Below are 21,180 nucleotides of genomic sequence, written 5' to 3' on the forward strand. Positions count from 1 at the left end.
ACAAATGATTAATCTACCCACCTGTACGCTTTCTCCAACTCCAGTATACTCCAGAAATCACCTTAGAACAACAGCACAACAAGACTTACGACCCAAAAACTCCTACCAGACAGAGAGCTCTCCCCTACCAACCACACACCATCAGCACGTGCTTTCTACTGCACCGTGTTACGGTTTACATCCACCCGACCCCGCCGCCATCTTGTCTATGACGTCACAACACAACTTAAATACATCAACAGACACCTTCTAGAATCAACCATATGCTGTCCATATATAGGACACCCACCATATTTTAACAATGCATAAAATACCAATAACAATTACGTATACAATATATAATCAATGACTTCCTACACACCCTTACCCAATAATGTGGCCGCCGCTAAATACGACTCAGGGTACTGCAATTTCCATATACTGTTTCAATATCACTCAAGTAATGCGAGGCGAACACTGATTTACATTTCCAATACGTTGCTTGAATAATCGAGTCTAAAGAGAGATTGTGTTTAAACGAGAGAGAGGTTGCCCCTGCTCTTACCTCATGAGCTTTCACTTCAAGTTTATTAAGGTCGGTTTCTTTCACTTGTGAATGAGCATCTATAATCACGCTACGTAAGAAGAATGCCAGGGCGTTTTTTTAGACTCGGCACGCGGATTCCTTACCGAACACCATAAACGATCGAACAGGCCCCTAACTTTCTCTGTCCATTGTAAATAACATTTCAGAGCTCTGACCGGGCAGAGTAACCTCTCTTCTTCTTCCGGTCCTACCGAGTCCGTGAGGTTTTTGATACTGAACGAACGAGGCCACGGTTTGGACGGGATCTCGTTTTTTGCCAAAAACCCCATGGTTAATGAGCAAACTGCATTACCCTGTGCAAAGCCTATTCTCTTGTCCATGGCATTTATTTCACTCACTCTTTTAGCTGTAGACAGGGCTACTAGGAATAAGGTCTTTCTCGCCAAATCTCTCAACGATGCTCTGTGCAACGGCTCACACAGAGTTTCCAACAAGCACTTAAGTACTACATCGAGGTTCCAAGATAATATCTTCGAACCTTTGGGTTTTTCTATATCGAAGGACTTCATGAGATCTGCAAGATCTCTATTCGACGACACTTCCAATCCTCTGTGCTTGAAAACAGATCCCAACATCGCCTTATAGCCTTTGATAGTCGCGGTAGATAGATTTCTATCTGTTCTCAAATATAAAGGAAAATCTGCTATTTCTGTGATAGTTGTTTTAGAAGACGAAACATTATGCTCTTTACACCAGGCTCTAAACACAGCCCACTTTGCCTGACAGACTTTACTTGAAGATTCCCTTCTGCACTGTGCAATAACTCTCGCCACTTGTCTTGAAAACCCCTTCGCTCGTACGAATTGTTGGACAGTCTGTAAGCGGTTAGAGCAGAGTGGATAGTCCTTGATGGAACCTCCTGAAGTGGGGTTGTCTGAGTAGATCTGTTCTCTGAGGAAGTAACCTTGGCCAATCCACTAGAAAATCTAAAAGATCTGGAAACCATTCCTGCGCTGGCCAGAATGGAGCAATGAGAGTCATTGAAATGTTGTGATGCGTTCCGAATTTGTCGATGACTTCTCTCACCATCTTGAATGGAGGAAAAGCGTACAAGTCTTTGTTCGACCAGTCCAAAAGCATCACATCTGTCAACCATGCTTTCGGGTCCGGGGCTGGTGAACAGTAAAAGGGGAGACGATGGTTTCTTGCTGTGGCAAACAGATCTATCATAGGCATCCCCCAGTTTCCACAATTCGAGGCATACCACTGGGTTCATTATCCATTCCGTGTGAAGTACTTGCCTCCTGAGGCTCAGTTCGTCCGCGAGAACATTGAGTTTCCCCTGAACGAACCTCGGAATTAATGTGGTTTGATTCCAATTCGCCCATACCAGCAGGCTCCTTGCCATCTCGCAAAGAGAAAACGAGTGTGTCCCTCCTTGTTTCTTTATGTAGGAGAAAGCTGTCGTGATGTCCGATTGTATCGCCACTACTTTGTTGTGAACTTCGTCCGCGAACTTCAGCAATCCCGCGGATGGCGGTCAGTTCCTTCCAATTTATATGCCACTGTTTTTGTTCTGCATTCCAAACGCCTGACACTTCTTCCCCCAGAATCGCTCCCCAGCCTTGATCTGATGCGTCTGAAAAGAACACTAGGTTGGGGCTCTGCGGGAGGAGGGATCTCCCTTCCGCAAGTCTGTCTCTTAACTTCCACCATTGCAGGTCGTCCTTTATTTCCTGTGTGATAGGGAACACAAAAGAGTCCAGAAACTTCTTTCTGTTCCAATTCACTCTGAGGAAGAACTGTAGGTTCCTCATATATGCAGTCTCCCTAGTGTCACGAACTGTTCTATTGAGGATAGAGTGCCCAAAAGACTCATCCATTCCTTTGCAGAGCATTCCTGGAGAACTAGAAATTTCTCTACCTTCTGTAGGCACGACTCGATTCTTTGTGGGGATGGAAAAGCCCGAAAACTCACTGAGTTGATCCTCATCCCCAAATAGACTAATTCCTGACTGGGGAGTAACTTCAACTTTCGTCTGTTTATTAACAGTCCTAGATCCTGAGCTAAAGTCAAGGTTTTCTGAAGGTCCTCCATGCACCTCTTCTTTGTTTGTGACCAGAGAAGCCAATCGTCCAAGTAAAGGGATATCCTTATCCCGACTAGATGTAACCATTTCGCAATGGGAGCTAGCACTCGGGTGAACACTTGTGGTGTGGTTGAAAGCCCGAAACACAGCGCTCTGAACTGGTATATTTTGTCCCTGAAGACAAAACGCAGAAACCTCTTTGAGTTTTGGTGTATTGGGATGTGAAAATATGCGTCCTCCATATCGATGGAGATCATCCAATCCCCTTGATGGATTGATGAAAGGACAGACTGATTCGTCTCCATCTTGAACTTTGTCTTTTGCACATAAAGGTTCAGAGTGCTTACGTCCAATACTGGATCTCCATCCCCCCGATGACTTGGGGACAACGAACAGACGATTGTAAAACCCTGGTGTTAGTGGCTCCTCTACTAACTCTATTGCTTTCTTTTGCAAGAGAGACAAAACCTCTTCCGAAAGGGCGATGAACTTCTTTGAATTTTCTGAGTAAGCTGTCAAAGCTATCGGAGAGCCTGATAACGGTGGCTTTCTCTTGAAAAGAATACCATATACTTCTCTTAAAACCTTTACGATCCAAGGTTCTGCCCCACTTGCTTCCCATTCTTCCCAAAGCTGATGGAGCCTCGCTCCTACTGGCGCACGAAGGACTGATACACTACTTCTTGGTTGAGGGGTTGGTCGAGGATTTTTTAATAGATTTAAGGGTGAAACGTGTTCTGCCCCTTGATCTTGGGAGATATCTACCGAATCCCCTGCCCCGAAAGGGTTGTCCTTGGCTGGCTGGCGAGGGGCGTACACTAGGGATATTTTCTCTAGTCCGTTTAGTGGATTGCGAGAGAAGATCCTGTGTTGCTTTCTTCTGCAATTCGGAGGCAACTAGCATTACTGTCTCTTCTGGAAACAGGTGCTTCTTATCCAAGGGCGAATACAACAAGGCAGACTTTTGGGTACGCGATACTCCTTTGGATGTAAAAGAACACCACAGTTCTCTCTTCTTTAGGATACCTAACATGAAGAGAGAGGCTAGTTCCGCGGAACTGTCTCTAATCCCCTTATCTAAACAGGAAATCACTCTCGAAATGTCTGGAAAAGCTTCCTCACTCAACATTAAATAGCTCTTCAGTTTACGTCCCAAGGCTCCTACTGTCCAATCCAGGAAACTAAAAACTTCGAATACCTTTAAAGATATTCTTAATGAGGTGGTCTAATTCTGACGCCGTAAACATTATCTTGGCCGAGTTGAAGGCCGATCTTCTCGCCGAGTCAATAAGCGAGGAGAAGTCTCCCTGGGCGGAGGCACACACACCCAAAGAGAGAGCTTCTCCGGTTTCGTAACACAGGTGTCTCCTAGTTGAAAGACGAGGAGGGAAGCAGAAGTTGACCTTGCCTTGATCCCTCTTATCCTCAAGCCAAAGGTTAATTTCCTTTAACGCTTTTTGAGCCGAAAAGGACAGTACTAGTTTCGGTAATTTCCTGGAGTCTTCCTAGTTGTCCCTCATGTAAGAAGACACTGGAGACGTGGGGGTTACTAGCAAGAATGAATCTGAAAAATTGTCTACAAAGTAAAAAAGCAAGGCTTTGTAGGCAGTGAGAGAAGACTCTTTATCCTCCTCTTCTCCTTACTCTTCTTCTTCAACTGAAGAAATAGGTGATAAGGTCTCTACAGGTTGGATAGGGGCACTGCAGATTGAATAAAGCCCAAAATGCTGTCTAACTTATTCTGGATGGCTGACAGAGAAGGATTGGGGGCAGCCATCACCTGAAGTCCTGTTGGTATGCTTCAGACTGGTCCCTCTGTGCACTTGGTTGCATATATACCTGTAGATACTCGGGCACTAGTGGGCGCTCGAGCCCTCTTGGACGCTCAGGTGCTCGTGGATTCTCGGGCGCTAGTGGGTGCTCGGGAGCTAGTGGACGCTTGGTTGCAACTGTATTCCTGGGTGCCAATGGACGCTCGGGAGCTAAAGGTTGTTTTAGCGTCACTGCGGAAGTTCCGGGTGCCAAAGACTGATCTGGCGAGCGGGCAAACTGTGGCACCGATGGGCGCTCGGGAGTCGGCAGGTTCTCATGCTCCAAACGTTGAAGATGTCTCCCAGGAGTCTCGGGAATTACAGGAGGGACTGATGGCAGTCTTACCTGTCCTTCAGTATTACAGGTGCGGACCGGTGCTGAAGACATCTCCGGAAGTCTACTCTTCCTCGTACTCTTCACCTCTGAACGTCTACTAGAGGAAGACTTTCTTGATGATGACTTCGACTTTGAGGATGAGATCCTCTCACTACGACGTCCCTCTCCTGCTGTATCCTGAGAGAATCTCTCTGGAGAGTCCCAAAAATTACACGAAGGCTGTTCTTTCCGTAAAAGGCTAGCCTTTTTTACAGGGGACTGGAGACGGAGACAACTTACGAGCCCTCCTTTTCAATGGACGGGACTCATCATGGGATCGCCACTGGCGCCTGGGAGAGGACTCCCCGGAGCTGGAGGCACTAGACGACAGCGGTACTCCTTTAGAGATGCCTTTCCAATGGCGCTCTGTTGCGATCTGGGATTTGTCAACAGAATCGCCTGAGGGGGCGACTGCTCGTGGGCAGACCCCACTAACCTCCCTTGGGCTACCAGTATGCCTCCTCCCAGGTTCTGGGGAGTTTGACAGGGACCTTTTCCTAGGAGAATCAGTGGGCCAAACAACCACCTGTCCATTATGGTTTTCACAGACGCTCCTAATTTCTCCATTGCTTGGAGCATGATAAAAAATTTCTGATTGACTTGCTTCTAAATTGGCTACAGCATCGGGTACGGGTGTGAGAGAGCCAAGATTATGACTGGGAATGACAGGTGGAGGGGAAGGTTCAGAAAGAGACAAATTATCATTAGACAATTCCTGACTAATTAAGCTTTTTGCTTTAGCTCTAGAAGCCTCTTTTCTCTTTTTATCTCTCTCTAACTTGTTCATGTAACTAGTCAAGATCTTCCAAGTTCTTTGATCCCAATTAATATGCTCCCCACAAGTTTGATCTGGTGTAAAAGTCTGTCCCCTACAACCTGTGCAAACTGAAAGTGGATCATTACCAGCTTTAGCGATCTTGGTATTGCAGCCTTTACTACAATACCTAATCCCAGATGAATTAGTGTCTGACATTACGTAGACCAATTGAAAACTAGTGAATTTCGGTGCAAAAATATTTAAAACTATTTCAATTCCTAGGCAAAGAATTCCAAAAATTCCGCTGCTACTGAAACTGTGTTGGCAGTACCAGCCGGCAGAAACAACTGATTTTCGGATGGTGTTGGTTCCTCACTCCCCCGATAGTGGGCGGGGGTATCACCTGACCAAAACAAACTAGCGCTTCCGCGAATTTCAAAAATTTTAGCTGCCGAAGGTTTTAGAAACTATAGCTATGTAACTATTTGGTAAGTTGCATACATAAAAACTACTGATAACACAGGGGGGGGAGGGCACAATAAATGCAGTTTTTCCTATCTTACGTTAATATAGACACAACATAATCTTTTATTAATAGTACTGTATGAGTGCTGTGTATTTTACATATCTTGTAAGAATGTAGCTAGAACTACACACAATCAGCTACACATTTGTTAGGCAATACTGTACATCATGGTAATGAACATATTTTGCCGGAATATCTCAAATTGAATGAGTAAATTAATATTCTGAATAATAATTACAAAGTACTGGTTAGGATATGTTACTGATTATTTTATACAGAATATGTATACACTATAAGCTTGTGGGTTGGCTCCATAGTATCATGCAGGCTTTACATAAATCTTTGTTACTTATTGGATTTCATTACTTTTCAGGAACGGCATTAAGATGCAGCTGTATTCTACTTTTTACATCATTACTGGTGATGTTCTGAGGCTTGGAACCAATTCACAGTCATCCCAATGAAGATGAAAAGCAAACATGTTTGTTTTACATATGAAAATTTTTAAATTTGTTTAGCTATTCTGAAATTTGTTTAGCTATTCTAGGTTCTTAGTAAACTTAATAACAAAAAAGTATAATATTAATTTGACATACCTCATTTTGCTTTGCCTCTTGACTGATTAACTTGGTTGTTTGTTCTGACAAGATGCGGTTCTGTTCCAAGGCAACACGTTCCTGTTCACTTACTTTCCGCCGTAAATCATGAATCTGAAAAAGAAAGAGGAGAATGATTACAGCTAACACATTAAGAAACTTATCAGGTACTGTAGTCAAGTTCTGACCTGAAACAAGTTTAATACTTAAAGAAAATAAAAATTAACATACGGATTACAGTTAAGATTTATATGAAGAAAGAAAAAACAACTGGTGTATTGCAATTTTTTCAGGAAGCCTACTCACAACTAACTCAATTTCTTGCCCCATACAAATCAAGAGTATTAAGAGACTGCAAAACCTCTGCCAAAGCTACAAAATCAATCCCAAAATGATACAATTCATCTTCCCCAAAATCTGATATCTTGTTCATAACATGGTCTAACTTTTGTCATACTCTTGTATTAAATTATACATGTAGCAATTTGTATAAGCAGCTAACAAACATACAAGCAAACAGAATGGAAAAAGATAAGAAAAATAGTACCATATAATACATGCAAGGCCCTTTCAGATATTGAAATTTGATGTAAGAATAAATTATATTTCTTTGACATTTTTATGATTAAATAGTTTTAATTATACTTACCCAGTAATTATATAGCTAAGAGTTTCAATCACCCAGCAGTTAAATTCCGAAATTCGCGGATAAAACTAATTTTCTGTTCTGTTTTGGCTAAGTAATAATGACCCCACCTACTTTTGGGGAAAGAGAGGAACCACTTGGCAAAGAGCTCAGTTTGTTTTATGCCCTTGAAAAAGAAAAACCATACTAGGGGACGGAGGGTGGGCTCCGATTATATAATTACTGGTAAGTATAATTAAAACTATTTTATTATAAAAGTATCATTTTTAATTATGGGACTTGACCAGTAACTATATAGTTGATTCCCACATTGAGGGATGGTGGGATGCATGGATATTTCTACCTCAAAATATTAACACTGTAACTAGAAAAAGGATAGAAAAAACTTGCCAACATTCTATAAAAATGTTTGTTGTTTCCTTACCTGAAGAGAGTTGATGCAGGAATGAACTGCCTCTGGTTGTCATCCATCTTATCATGTAGAGGCGTGGCGGTATAGCCAGTAAGCGCCTACTACTTTAATGAGACCTTTGTGGCAAAAAATATTCCCGATGGATAACAAAGGATAGATAAACTGCCCCTCCCCAGGGCTCAGTACCAACAATTCACTTGGGAAAGACTTGTTACCTATATCCAAAATGGGTACTTTCTACCTCCAGGCTTCCCAAAAAGCACAAACACCTTATATCTCGCAGATAATGAGACGCAAACACAGATTTACATTTCCGAAATGTAGAATTTAAAATTGGTGATATGAACAGATTTCTTTTAAAAGCCAGAGAAGTGGCCACTGCTCTAATCTCATGAGCTTTCACTTAATATAGAGGGAACGTGTATTCTGGAACTGATGAGTGCGCCTTACAGAACACGTCTCTTAGAAAGAACGCTAGAGTATTCTTATACAAAGGTCTAGATGGGTTCTTGACAGTGCACCACCGACTGCAAGAATTGCTGCGAATGTCCTTAGTTCTATGCAAGTAGTATTTTAAAGATCTCACTGGACACATTTCACATCATCAGATCCCAGAATTTCCGTCATGCTCTTAATAGACAAAGAACGAGGCCATGGGTTAGAGGGGGACTCATTCTTAGCCAAAAAAAACCTAAGGAATATGAACAGATAGCAGTCCCTCTTTAGGCCATGCATGGCATTCTGTGCAAGGATTCGTTATCATACAAACATTAGAGCGACACCTACTACGAGTGATGTGGGGGTCAGTCGCAGCAGAAGCCAAAAAACGAGAACAAGGAAAACCTGGAATTCCGGGGCACACATGTTGATTAGGCCAAGAAGGAGCAGAAGAAGCCATAATAAAAGCACACACACACACACACACACTTAAGCACAATTGAAACGGGCAATGAACCGGGTAAAGGCCGAGAGAGGTCAACCACAACTCTCGCCCAGGCGGTTAAGAAAAGACTGACGCGGTGGCGCAGATGCGTTTTCCTTGACCACTCTTCACCCGATATACGCACGCATTGCCAGATCTGACAAGATTCCTTGCTTTCATCTGCGATTTAACTGGATCCAGCTAGGCGCTAAAAACTATCCTATTGTTAAGACCGAAGGTTTGTTTGCATATGAACAACATCATATTAAGGATAACTGGGGAACTTTCAATATCACAAACACTAGTTTGATTATAAAGTAATACCAAGGAAATATTGGCCTTTAGTAAACAACAAGGGTTCTTAAGTCAAGGATGACTGGAAACTACAAATAATGAACAAACTGTAAGCACCATCTGAAACTGCAAAAAGACACGTGCACTTCATTCAATTTACTACGTTTGTAAATAAAGCTGGTGCAATTTTTCAACGCAGCTTTGATAATTTACGAAAGAAAATTATCTCTGAATTAAGTTCCATTTGGCAACTAAAGAGTGATGATGTCGGCAAAATGAAACCAGCTGGTATTTCAAGAAAAGTAAACAAAACCAGAATGCAAATGGTAGATCACTCTGTTCATATTAGAATATGATAATATAGTAATAAATAATACATGCAATATGATTAGATACTGTAAAAAAAAGTTTTATTAAAATTATCATTATTCTCAATACACAACTATTATTTGACTTTTGCTAATGGATATCTGTCAGTGTAACAACCTAACCAGAGCAACAGCATCTCTAATTGATAAAACCTACCGATTCTCAATGTCGGCTTCCAAAAGTAAAAATAAAATATATCATTCTTCAAGCAACGGAGATCTGAAGAAAGAACAGCAGTAATTGAAGCTGCAGGTTACAGCGGAGCCTGAATGAAATGAATAACGGCACAGGCAAAAGTTGTCCCGAACTGGCAAAAGCACACTTAATGCTTATACAATCAAGTATTGTGCACATTTTAAACCCAACTTTGTTAATTTACAAGAAAAAGTATCTCCTAATCTAATTACTACTTCTCTTTTAACTGCTAATGGCAATGAAAATATTGATAGTACCCAATCAGCTGAGATTTTGAAAATGTAAATAATAGTCAAATACAAATGGCGTACGATGACAATGTTTACATTCTGTAATTGGTTTAACTTTTGTCAATTATCATTTTCTACAGAAAATATTTAGGATTATAGAGCTTTTCTGTTTCTAGAATTACGGATAGAGATCGTACACGTGTAACACAGTGAGAGCTCACTCATTCTAATGTCTAATTATGGTAATTATCCATGGTAATTACAGTTGTTTTATTTACAGTATCAATAGTCGAGTCTCTAGTGATTCACTTGAATTACCTAAGGATTTGACCATTATTACAGATGTTTTGTTTACAGTGTCGATAGTTGTGACGGTAGTTAACTATTGACACAGTTATCGACACTTCAGGGATTAGCCTATCATTGAAAACCTCAACAGGATTTATGGTTTACTTTTTATACTTGGCGTATAAGATGACCCCCTTTTTGGGGGAGATTTTTCAAGGTTAAAAGGTCACTTTATACACCAACAGTACTCTTACTAGACATAAAAAATTGAAAATTAAATACTGAAAATTCATTTTAAAAATTGTGTAATCCAAACATTGATTTAAATAAGCCAAAGAAAAAACTAGAACCATTCAGAAACAAATAACAAAAAGAATTATGCCTCTACGTTCAAAATCAATGGAACCATAGAAATTTGAATTTGTAAAACTTTACTCTTTAGAAAAAGAGACCTAAAGTCAAGAAAGTTTTTTGCTGAAGTTTTGTCAGTATATTTGAAGACACTGGTTAAATTAACCAGCTCTAGCATCATAATCTGGAAGTTTTACTAGTTCCTCTTATTTGGCACCAGAAATATTCACGGCATCTGCCATGAAAGGAGATTTATGAACAGCTGACGACTGTTTTTTAGCGGAATTTCCACTGGATGATCTTTGTCTAGCTTCAGCTTGAAGCTTTTCCTAGTTGGCCTGGCCTCATATAAGCCATTTTAAGGTTATTTTTAATTTTGTTTGTCTCTACATATTCACAACACTGTAATTAATTATATATTTAGTATTCTCAGTAATAATAGCAAGGAAAATCCAGATATCAGTATTGTTTATAGGACAAGTTCTATCCAGCTACATGTAAACAAAATCGTATTGTGATGTCACTGAACAGAGATGAATTATACCAATCATAGAAAATGGGTAGGAAACATTTCAAAGACAAATATGGACTTCAGCAGGGTTAGCCTCTTGAACAAAAGTATATTACAAAAGTATATAAGAAAAAAAAATATCTGATCATCCACCTTTCAGCAGGTGTCACTTTGAGTTAATTTGCATTTAAATACCTGAGGTATTTAATGTTGTGAACCTGAAACCACACCAAAATACACAAAAACTGGTGGAAAAATAACTACAGTATGGGATGATTTTCTAAGTTTTGTGTATGGAGCCATAACTAAATAACACTACAGGGTCTAGGGTCAGCTAAGGAAAGCAGAAGTAGAATATAGGCAGTTAAGGCAGCAGAATGAGGTGCTAAAGAGGATGATGAAGGACATAAAGGAATCAGTAAGGGAAGGACAAGTAAGCATTACAGGTTAGGGAAGGGTTTAGGAAACTAAATAAATCTTTACCTTTGACTTTAAATCGGAGATGTCTTTCTTTAGACCACTAACAACACTCTTGTTTGAGGCCATAAGATACTGTGGTGTAAGATGTGGTTTGCTCAGCGAATTTCCAGATGAACTTGATGGAGCTGCAAACAAAAAATGAAAATTAAACCTCTTAGTCATAACTTACACTTATGAAATATTTAAGAAATCAAGCTGCCATTAACAGTAAATAACACTCTAAATGTGACACTACAAATTCAATGTTGCAATCAGCATAGCAATTTTTCATTAACACAAGATAATGCTTACAGTTTCCAGCAAATGAAGTCAATTCAGAAGTGAGCGATGATAAAGGCATTGTTGACGTCAGTGTAAAACTTCTGGACGGGGATGGTATGGATGCAGGTTTGAGAGTCTTAATGATTTTCTCTTCAAAGTGCTCCATTGCCATGCTGGATATGTCCCTTAATTCTGTTAGGATTTCATGGGATCTTGGTAATGTTTTATTATTCTGAACTACTCTCAGAACCCGATATATCTCATCAATGACCTGAAAATTCAGTAAAAAATATGAGAGAACATGAGAATTACCTGACAAATTGAGGTCCTGGAAAAATAATTACATTCTTTACAAATATCAAAAACATATACAGTCTTCACCCCACTTACAAACATTCAAGTAATGAACATTCATAGATACAAAAAAACAGGGTCACAAGTACAAAATTTGCTCAGCATGCCTATTCTGGTAGTAGTAAGAAATTTAGCAAATAACAGAAGAGCACGAGGAAGAATCCGTTCATTTAACTCCTTCCCTGATTATCCCAAGTATTCTCGTGATTAACAACTATGTATTCTTCTTAACGCAAGAAATGACAAATTTTCTAAGACAATTTGTATTTTTCATAACTACAAACCTGAGGTCTTAACAATAGGATAATTTCTAGTGCCTAGCTAGATCCAGTTAAAAAACAGATGAAAGCAAGGAATCTTGTGATATCTGGCAACGCATGCGTAGATCGGGTGAAGAGTGGTCAACCGCCACTCACCTACGCCACCGGTTCAGTCTTTCCCAACTCAGGATGTCTTAACACACAGAGGGGCGGCTAGAGGCGGGCAGTATAATGTTAAGACCTCAGGTTTGTAGCTATGAAAAATACAAATTGTCTTAGAAAATTTGTCATTTGTTCATACGCAAACAAACCTTCAGTCTTAACAATAGGATAGACTCATACTTTGAGAGGGAGGTACCAGACATCCTAAACCAGCTGGGGGCCTACCCACCAGTCCAGCTTCCAGAAGAAATTACTTCTGGAGAGGGACTAAAGCCAGTTGAGAAGCTAGATAAATTGATATCTAACCACTCAGACCCTGAGTGACGTACAATGATAAATGGGAGAACCATTATATATAGGGAACCAAAGAGAAACTTTGACTATCCAATAGCAAACCAATACACTAGGGTTTGTACTACTCCCAACTCCTCCTTGCCAAGGAGTGGAGCATATGCTACCGAATAGAGGGTTTGTATTTTTGTATATCAAGCGACCACACTACCAGTAGGACTACCTTACTCAACTGTATCAGACCAGTCCAGCGAATGAAGTGTCTATTCCTTAAGCCGCCCAAAGGAAGAAGGAAAGGTACAAGAGAAAGAAGGAGACCAGCCAACTCACTCATTCTCTCATCCACACAATCATCTTAGGTAAGATAAAAAAAAAGTGCCCTGTTAAGGGCAACTATGAGTTACACAACCTGTTGGGCAGCCACCACAGGACCCAGGGAAAACGTGTCCACAGATCTGTGGGCAACATCCTTAAGATAGAAAGAGGAGAACGTGGACTGTCATAACCAAGTACCAGCACTCAGCACTCTATGTGCAGCCAAGTTCTTTTTGAAAGCCAGAGAAGGGCCAATACCCCTAACGTCATGTGCTCAAGCCTGCACAGACATGGTGGTGGAATCATCAAAAGTCAAGTATGCCTGTCTGATGGCTTCCCGTATCCAAAAAGAGATAGTATTCTTAAGACACCTCTTTCTTTATACGGCCTGTGCTAACAAAAGGTCAGCGGCAGCCTGGTCTAATGTGCAGAGTCCCACAAAGTCATTCAGTGATGGAATGGAAAACGAAGTGAACCTGTCCTCATACACAGCAGGATTTTGAGTCTTGGCCAAGAATTCTGGGACAAATTCGAAGGACATCGACCCCCAACCCCTGGTGTGCTTCACCTCATAGCTCAGACCGTGGAGCTCTCCTACCCTCTTGGAAGATGCCAAGACCAGAAGGAAAACTGTCTTGAGCGTCAAGTTCCTGTCAGATGAGTGATGCAAGGGCTCATATAGACTCTTAGTGAAGCTCTTGAGAACCAAGGAAACATCCCACGTCAGAGGCTTAAGCTCTCTAGGAGAACTCGACTGCTCAAACCCCTTAACTAGCAAGGAAAGTTCCCAGGAAGAGGAGATGTCGATACCTTTAAGGTGTAACACCAAACTCAGGGCCGCCCTGTAGCCTCTAATGGCAGAAACGGACAAATGTTTCTTGCCTCTGAGAAAGGTTAAAAAGTCTGCTATTCACTGAATAGAGGTTGCGACTGGAGAAAAACCCCGTTTATGGCACCAATCACAGTAAATCGCCATTTGCCTTGGTAAACCGCGGAGATCAACTTCCTGAGACTGCTGGACATATGCCCTGCTGTTCTCTGAGTAAAGCCTCTCGCTCGGAGGAGATACTTGACAGCCTCCAACTGTGAAGAGACAGGGATTCTACTGACTGGTGGAACCTTTCTGCATTGGGCTGACACAGGAGATGTTGCCAAGGGGGAATCTCCCTCGGAACCTCTGACAGCAACAACAGCAGATTTGGGAACCATTCCGCCTGTGAACTCATTAGCCTGTTCACAACTTGACGGATCAAACAAAACGGAGGGAAGGCATACACCTCCAGGTTGTCCCAGGAATGTTGGAATGCATCCTCTACCAATGCTAAAGGATCTGGGACCATCGAACAGAATTTCTCCAGCTTCCTGTTAAAGCGAGTTGCAAAAAGGTCCAGCATGGGTCTCCCCCAAACCTGGAAAAGCTTGTCTGTCACCACTTGATGAAGGGACCACTCCGTGCCTAGGATCTGATCTTGACGACTAAGTTTGTCTGTGACCACATTCCGTTTGCCTGGGATACCTGGCTGAGAGCTCTACCGAATTGCTGACTGCCCACTGGTGAACCTCAACGGTCAAGGCGTGAAGTTGACGAGAAACCAGGCCTCCCTGTTTGTTCACATAGGCTACCACCGTGGTGTTGTCCGACATAAGAATGAAAGAATGACCTTCTACCTTCTCCCGAGACTCCTTCAGACCCAGTAAAGCTGCCCTCAACTCCAAAAGGTTGATATGTTGCTGCTTGTCCTCCAAACTCCAAACGCCTGAAGAGATGAGGCCGCCTAAATGAACCCCCCACCCTGCAAGGGAGACGTCTGAGAACAGAAGGAAGGCCGGTGGAAGAGAACGTAGAGGGACACCCTTCGAAAGTTTCTGGTTGTCTAACCACCAACGAAGGTCTTCTCTCACTTCCAGAGACAGAGGAACCATTAACAGGGGTGAGTCCCCCGCCGGAGATCAGAATTCTTCCAGTCTCCATTGCAGAGACCGAAGATGAAGACGCCCATGAGAGACCAGCTTCTCCAGGGAAGACAACACTCCCAGAAGAACCTGCCACTGATGAGCTGACTGATGTGGTTCCGACAGGAAGTCGCGCGCCACCACCCGCAACATCTCCAATCTCTGATCCGATGGGAAAACTTTTGCCACTGTCGTATCGATGACCATGCCCAGGTAGAGAATCCTTTGACTGGGTACGAGGTTCGACTTTTCCTGGTTGACTACAATGCCCAGTTTCAGACAGAACTGAAGTAGACTATCTCTATCCTGCAACAGCTTTTCCCTGGAAACTGCCAAGACCAACCAATCGTCAAGGTACCTCAGCAAATGGATCCCCTGAGCATGGGCCCAACTTGACACGAGAGGCCCAACTTGACACAAGAGAGAAGACCCCTTGTCAACACTTGAGGGGCTGTTGTCAGCCCGAAGCACAAGACTTTGAACTCGAAGACCTTGTCCCCAAGAGAGAAGCGAAGGAACTTTCTGGACATTGGATGAACAGGGATTTTGAAGTATGCGTCCCTTAAGTCTATCAACAGCATGAAGTCGTCTTCCCTCACAGCTGCCAACAACGAACGCGGGGTGCCTTACCTACTGATGGCCACCTTTACCTCTGCCCCTTGGGCCCCTTCTTGGCTTAAAGGAACGAGAGCGAAAGGGGCGTTGATCCTCTGACCTAGGCTGAGTCAAAAAACGGGAAGGCCCTGCCGAACTTGAATTCCTCAATGGCCTACCAGGTGACGATCTCCTTGACTGGTGCTAGTCAGGGGGAGGAGGAGGAGCCGGACGTCTCCAAGAATGAGACTCTGACTTAGACACGGCCTGGTGCACCAGTCTGTCTTTGGTGTCAGCCCGGCGCTGGTCTATCACATTCTCAAATTCTGTCCAAGGAAACAAAAACTGGGACTCCAACAGATCTCTGTTTCTCAATGACAGCAAGGACTCCATGTCAACTGATCTCTCCATCCTAGACAAAGCTGTGTTACTTCTAATCAGAAGAAGGTTAGCCCATAAATTAACACTGAGGTGAGCCATATATGAAGACGCCTTGCCTCTGGACTGCAACAGACTGGCAAGTGAGGATGCACTCACCAACCCTTCTGGGGACCTGTCAGAAGCTATCTTGGCAATGACCACAGACCAGAAGTCCAGCTAAGAAACCGTCTGCAACATGGAGGCTGCCGTAGATTCCAATGCTGAGGCATCTTGCGGAGACAAGGATAGAGCCACCAACCTCACCTGCTCCAAAGTCAATCCTGGCTTCACGCGAATGACATCTGGGTTAGATGGCGCAACATCAAAAATGCAGAGTTCGTAGCATAGTACTTCCTATGTCTCGTGAGAGGCGGGGATAGTAGCTTGGCATAGCCCCTAGAGCGAAGCAAACCGTCCCGACTGGACATACCCTGACAAAGGAAGCTGAAGAGATGATTTGGGATCCTAGGTAGCTCCCACCAAGGCTTCCAAGCAAGAAGGAGTGTAAGACAACCAAGCCTGAGTCCTACTTTCCAAAACCCACGAATGAGTTCAACAACTTCCAAAAAGGAAGACAAAAACTCTTCGTGTCTCCCTCCTCCTGCTCCGGCAACGGAGACCGATGATGAGAAGGATGTGTAGGCTCCTCTAAGGCACCTTCCCCATTAAAATTAATGGAAGGATCAGCAGTCAAACAGCCCGAAACTAACCTGTCTGGGCTGGGTCCACGAGTCGGCTCCCAAGATAAACCCACTACTATAACACTAGGAACATCACTACATACTCCTCCAACAGATGACTTATTAAAATGTCCGTGAATGGTCATGGGTGTGGCAGATGTACAAACGTGAGTTGGAGAGAAATCCCGAACACTTGAGATCGAAGGAGAATCCCCCAGAGTTGAACTCTTGGAAGCACCAGTGAGAGGGGTAGGCAAACACTCCTGCTGCACCAACTCTGCGCTCACCACCTTCGACCTCTTGACAGGCGCCTTGAGATCCTTACGCCGACGAATAGGCCTTGGAGAAGAAGGAGCACTTGCATCATGTGCACAGACAAGGGAGGTTGCAACATGCTTACGATGTGAAAGGATGGGGGAGGTTGCAACACGCTCGGAATGTGCACGGACGGGGGAGGATGCAACACCCCCGCGATTCGATGCAGAGGACGAAGCAGCCACTGCAGATTGCACAAGGGAAGATACACTAACACTCTCCGAAACACCAACACTCTTGAGAATACGTCCGCGTTGTTCCTCCCTTGTAGGTGAAGAAGAAGCAAAGTCCTTAGCCTTCCAATGCTTGATACGCCGACGTGGCGTAGAGGGGGAAGAGGGAGAGGAAGACAGCACTGGCTTCTTATGTGATCTCTTCGCAGGAGGCAGGGACGAAGCAACACATTTCCTTCCAGTCCTCCCAACTGACAAGGTAGCCAACTTATTATCCAAAACAGAGCCCAACCTCTTAAGCACTGCCTGGCATATAAACTCAGACTGATCTGCAAGAGAAGGCTCCAATGACATGGAAGGGAGGTGTAGCGAACTGGGCGGCAGGGATAACATCATGACTGAGAGAGGCAGTGCAGAGGAGACGACTGGGAGTGACATCACAAGTGGTGATGACATCACGGCTTCCCCTTGATGTGAAGAGGAATCAGATGCCACTGGCAGAGGAATACACAACGACTGATCCCGTGATATCATCAACGGGGCTGACGCCATGGCTTCCCTCAGACTCAAAGAAGCGGCAGCAGACACTGACAGAGCAATACAAGATGGCTGACCTCGGCTACCCACGAAGACGAGGCCGGGAGGAGGGGGGATGGCCTGGCCAACCTGAGGAGGGGGGTAGCAAGCCTCCATAAAGTGCGCTAGCAACCCCTCCAAGGACGGAGGACCCCGTAGCCCGAGTGTCTTCCAAATCGCCTTCTATCTGGACGCCTCCGACTCTGGAATAAATGAGAATGATGAAAAAGCTTCCCATTCTCGGAAAAGCACATTAACTCCTGAAGAAGGATGGGCAACATTACAAACATCAGCCTGGTGGCCTCCCGATACTTCCAGTGACAAATCAGTGGAAGAAAAGGAAGGAGACACAGGAACAACGCTACTTTGGGGGGTGAATACTGCAAGAGATGAAGCATCGGGAAGAGGCGAAAAACCTTCCCATGAAGGAAGAGTCGAAACCCTCTGATGTTCTCTCTTGCTATAAAACGACTTCCACTGCTCTTTAGGCCATGCCCGGCATTCCGTGCAAGGATTCGTTATAGTACAAAAATTAAAACGGCACCTGCTACACGTGATGTGGGGATCAGTCGCCACACCAAAGCCAAAAAAAGAGAACATGAAAACCTGGAATTCCGGGGCAGACACACATTGATGAGGCCAAGAAGGAGCAGAAGAAGCCATAATATCAGCCCCACACACACACACAAACACTAAACACAATCGAAACGGGCAATGAACCGGGTAAAGGCCAAGAGAGGTTAACCACGACTCTCGCCCAGGCGGTTAAAGAAAAGACTGACGCGATGGTGTAGGTGAGTGGCCCTTGATCACTCTTCACCCAATCTACGCATGTGTTGCCAGATATCACAAGATTCCTTGCTTTCATCTGTTTTTTAACCGGATCCAGCTAGGCACTAGAAATTATCCAATTGTTAAGACCGAAGGTTTGTTCGTGTATGAACAATACTCATTCATACTCATAAAATACTCCTACTCATTTCTATCTTCCCGATTTAACGTTTTCCACGATGAATTTCCATTTTCTATATGTCCTCTCCTCATAGTAAAAGTTTAGTATATTTATGTATTTTTGTCAATAGAAACTGGTGCTACAAAATTGTTTACTTTATAAGCACCGATGTCAGAAGCTGGTGCTACAAAATTCTCTCCAAATTCATAACTTTCAAAGCATGGAAAAAAATACTAAATACTCCTACTTATTTCTAACTTTCTGATTTAACTTATTCTGTGATAAAATCCCATTTTCTATATTTCCTCTTGCAGTAGAAAATAAAGGAAATGTTTAGTATGTACTTTTTTAATATATAACAATGTGCATTGTTTACTTTATGAACTTTCAATATCAGATGCTGTTCATGCAACTGCTCTCGAAGTTCATAACTTTCACTGCATGGTAAATATACTAAATTTTGTAGTTGCATGCATTCTACATTTTGTTTTCCTCTAACTTTCAAAGCATGGAAAAAAATACTAAATACTCCTACTTATTTCTAACTTTCTGATTTAACTTATTCTGTGATAAAATCCCATTTTCTATATTTCCTCTTGCAGTAGAAAATAAAGGAAATGTTTAGTATGTACTTCTTTAATATATAACAATGTGAATTGTTTGCTTTATGAACTTTCAATATCAGATGCTGTTCATGCAACTGCTCTCGAAGTTCATAACTTTCACTGCATGGTAAATATACTAAATTTTGTATGTTGCATGCATCTACATTTTGTTTACCTCTTTTTACCTTTCTAGCATCAAAAGTAATTCTTTATAATATACTGCATGATATACAAATGCTGTGAAAATAGTACACTCTGTCACTCCTGAATTAACCCTCTTACGCCGTCTAGACGTATTTTACGTCGACATTTTTTGTCTCCCGTGTGCAGACTGGACGTATTTTACGTTGACTTACAAAAGTTTTTTTTAAAATTCGCGGAAAAATACTTATAGGCCTACCAGCCTAAAACTTTTGAATCACGCGCCTTGGAGGATGCTGGGAGTTCACGGATCAAGGTGTTGTTTTGTTTTACAATCGTTATGCAGCGCGAATTTCTTTCTTGCCGCACTAAAAAGTATATATGTGACACATCTCGGAAATTATTTCGTCACTTTGACATAATTTTTGTACCATTGTAAATTAGCCGTTACATGAAGTATTATATATGAAAATGTGTGCAATTTCATTTAAAATACAACAAAAAAATACTCATGATTGTAGCTTTTATCAGTTTTGAGATATTTTCATATAAATAACGATAATTGCCAAAATTTCAACCTTCGGTCAACTTTGACTCTACCGAAATGGTCGAAAAATGCAATTGTAAGCTAAAACTCTTATATTTTAGTAATATTCAATCATTTACCTTAATTTTGCAACTAATTGGAAGTCTCTAGCACAATATTTCGATTTATGGTGAATTTATAAAAAAAACTTTTTCCTTACGTCCGTGCGGTAACTCTTCCGAAAAAAATCATACATGCGATTGTGGTAATGTTTGCACCATTTTACAATTAGCCGTTATAAAAAGTTTTATATAAGGAAATGTGCGCAATTTCATGCACAATACAACTAAAAACAACCCATGGTTGTAGCTTTTATCAGTTTTGAGATATTTTCATATAAATAACGATAATTGCCAGAATTTCAACCTTCGGTCAAATTTTGACTCTACCAAAATGGTCGAAAAACACAATTGTAAGCTAAAACGCTTATATTCTAGTAATATTCAAGCACTTACCTTCATTTTGCAACAAATTGGAAGTCTCTAGCACAATATTTCGATTTATGGTGAATTTATGAAAAAAATAAAATTTTCTTTACGTCCACGCAGTAACTCTTCCGAAAAAATCATACGTGCGATTGTGGTAATGTTTGCACCATTTTAAATTACCCGTTACATAAAGTTTTATATATGAAAATGTGCGCAATTTTATGTAGAATACAACAAAAAATAATTGAAGGTTGTAGCTTTTCTCATTATTAAAATATTTGCATATAAATCATGATAAATAGAAAAAAACCACATTCGGTCAACTTTGACTCTACCAAAATGGTCGAAAAACGCAATTTTAAGCTAAAACTCTTACAGTCTAGTAATATTCAGTCATTTATCTTCATCTTGAAACAAATTCGAAGCCTCTAGCAAAATATTTAGATTTATGGTGAATTTAAAAAAAAATATTTCCTTCCCTCCGCGCGCGGATTCTCCGCCACAAATCTCCGAAATGCGTACGTACCATTCTCGGAATATTTGCTCCGTTTCATAGAGTTTTATATATGAAAATGTGCGCAATTTTATGTAGAATAAAACAAAAAATATTTGAAGGTTGTAGCTTTTCTTATTTCCGAAATAATTGCATATAAAAAATATATATATAAAAAAACTCAACATTCGGTCAACTTTAACTCGTCAGATATGGTCGAAAACTGCAATTGTAAGCTAAT

The 21,180-nt window shown here is 41.9% G+C and overlaps 1 protein-coding gene across 1 annotated transcript in view; it reads right to left on the reverse strand.

Annotated features, from left to right (window-relative positions):
* LOC135219066 (uncharacterized) overlaps positions 1–21,180 on the reverse strand; it is a 155,253-nt gene that overhangs the window by 19,085 nt on the left and 114,988 nt on the right. Inside the window, exons 3-5 of the mRNA XM_064255496.1 lie at positions 11,672–11,912; positions 11,384–11,505; positions 6,683–6,796 (exon numbers count right to left, since the gene is read on the reverse strand). Of these exons, the coding sequence (XP_064111566.1) occupies positions 6,683–6,796; positions 11,384–11,505; positions 11,672–11,912 (477 nt within the window). The remainder of the gene's footprint in view (positions 1–6,682; positions 6,797–11,383; positions 11,506–11,671; positions 11,913–21,180) is intronic.

The sequence above is a fragment of the Macrobrachium nipponense genome, chromosome 1 (assembly GCF_015104395.2).
Source record: "Macrobrachium nipponense isolate FS-2020 chromosome 1, ASM1510439v2, whole genome shotgun sequence".
Taxonomy (NCBI): Eukaryota; Metazoa; Arthropoda; class Malacostraca; order Decapoda; family Palaemonidae; genus Macrobrachium; species Macrobrachium nipponense.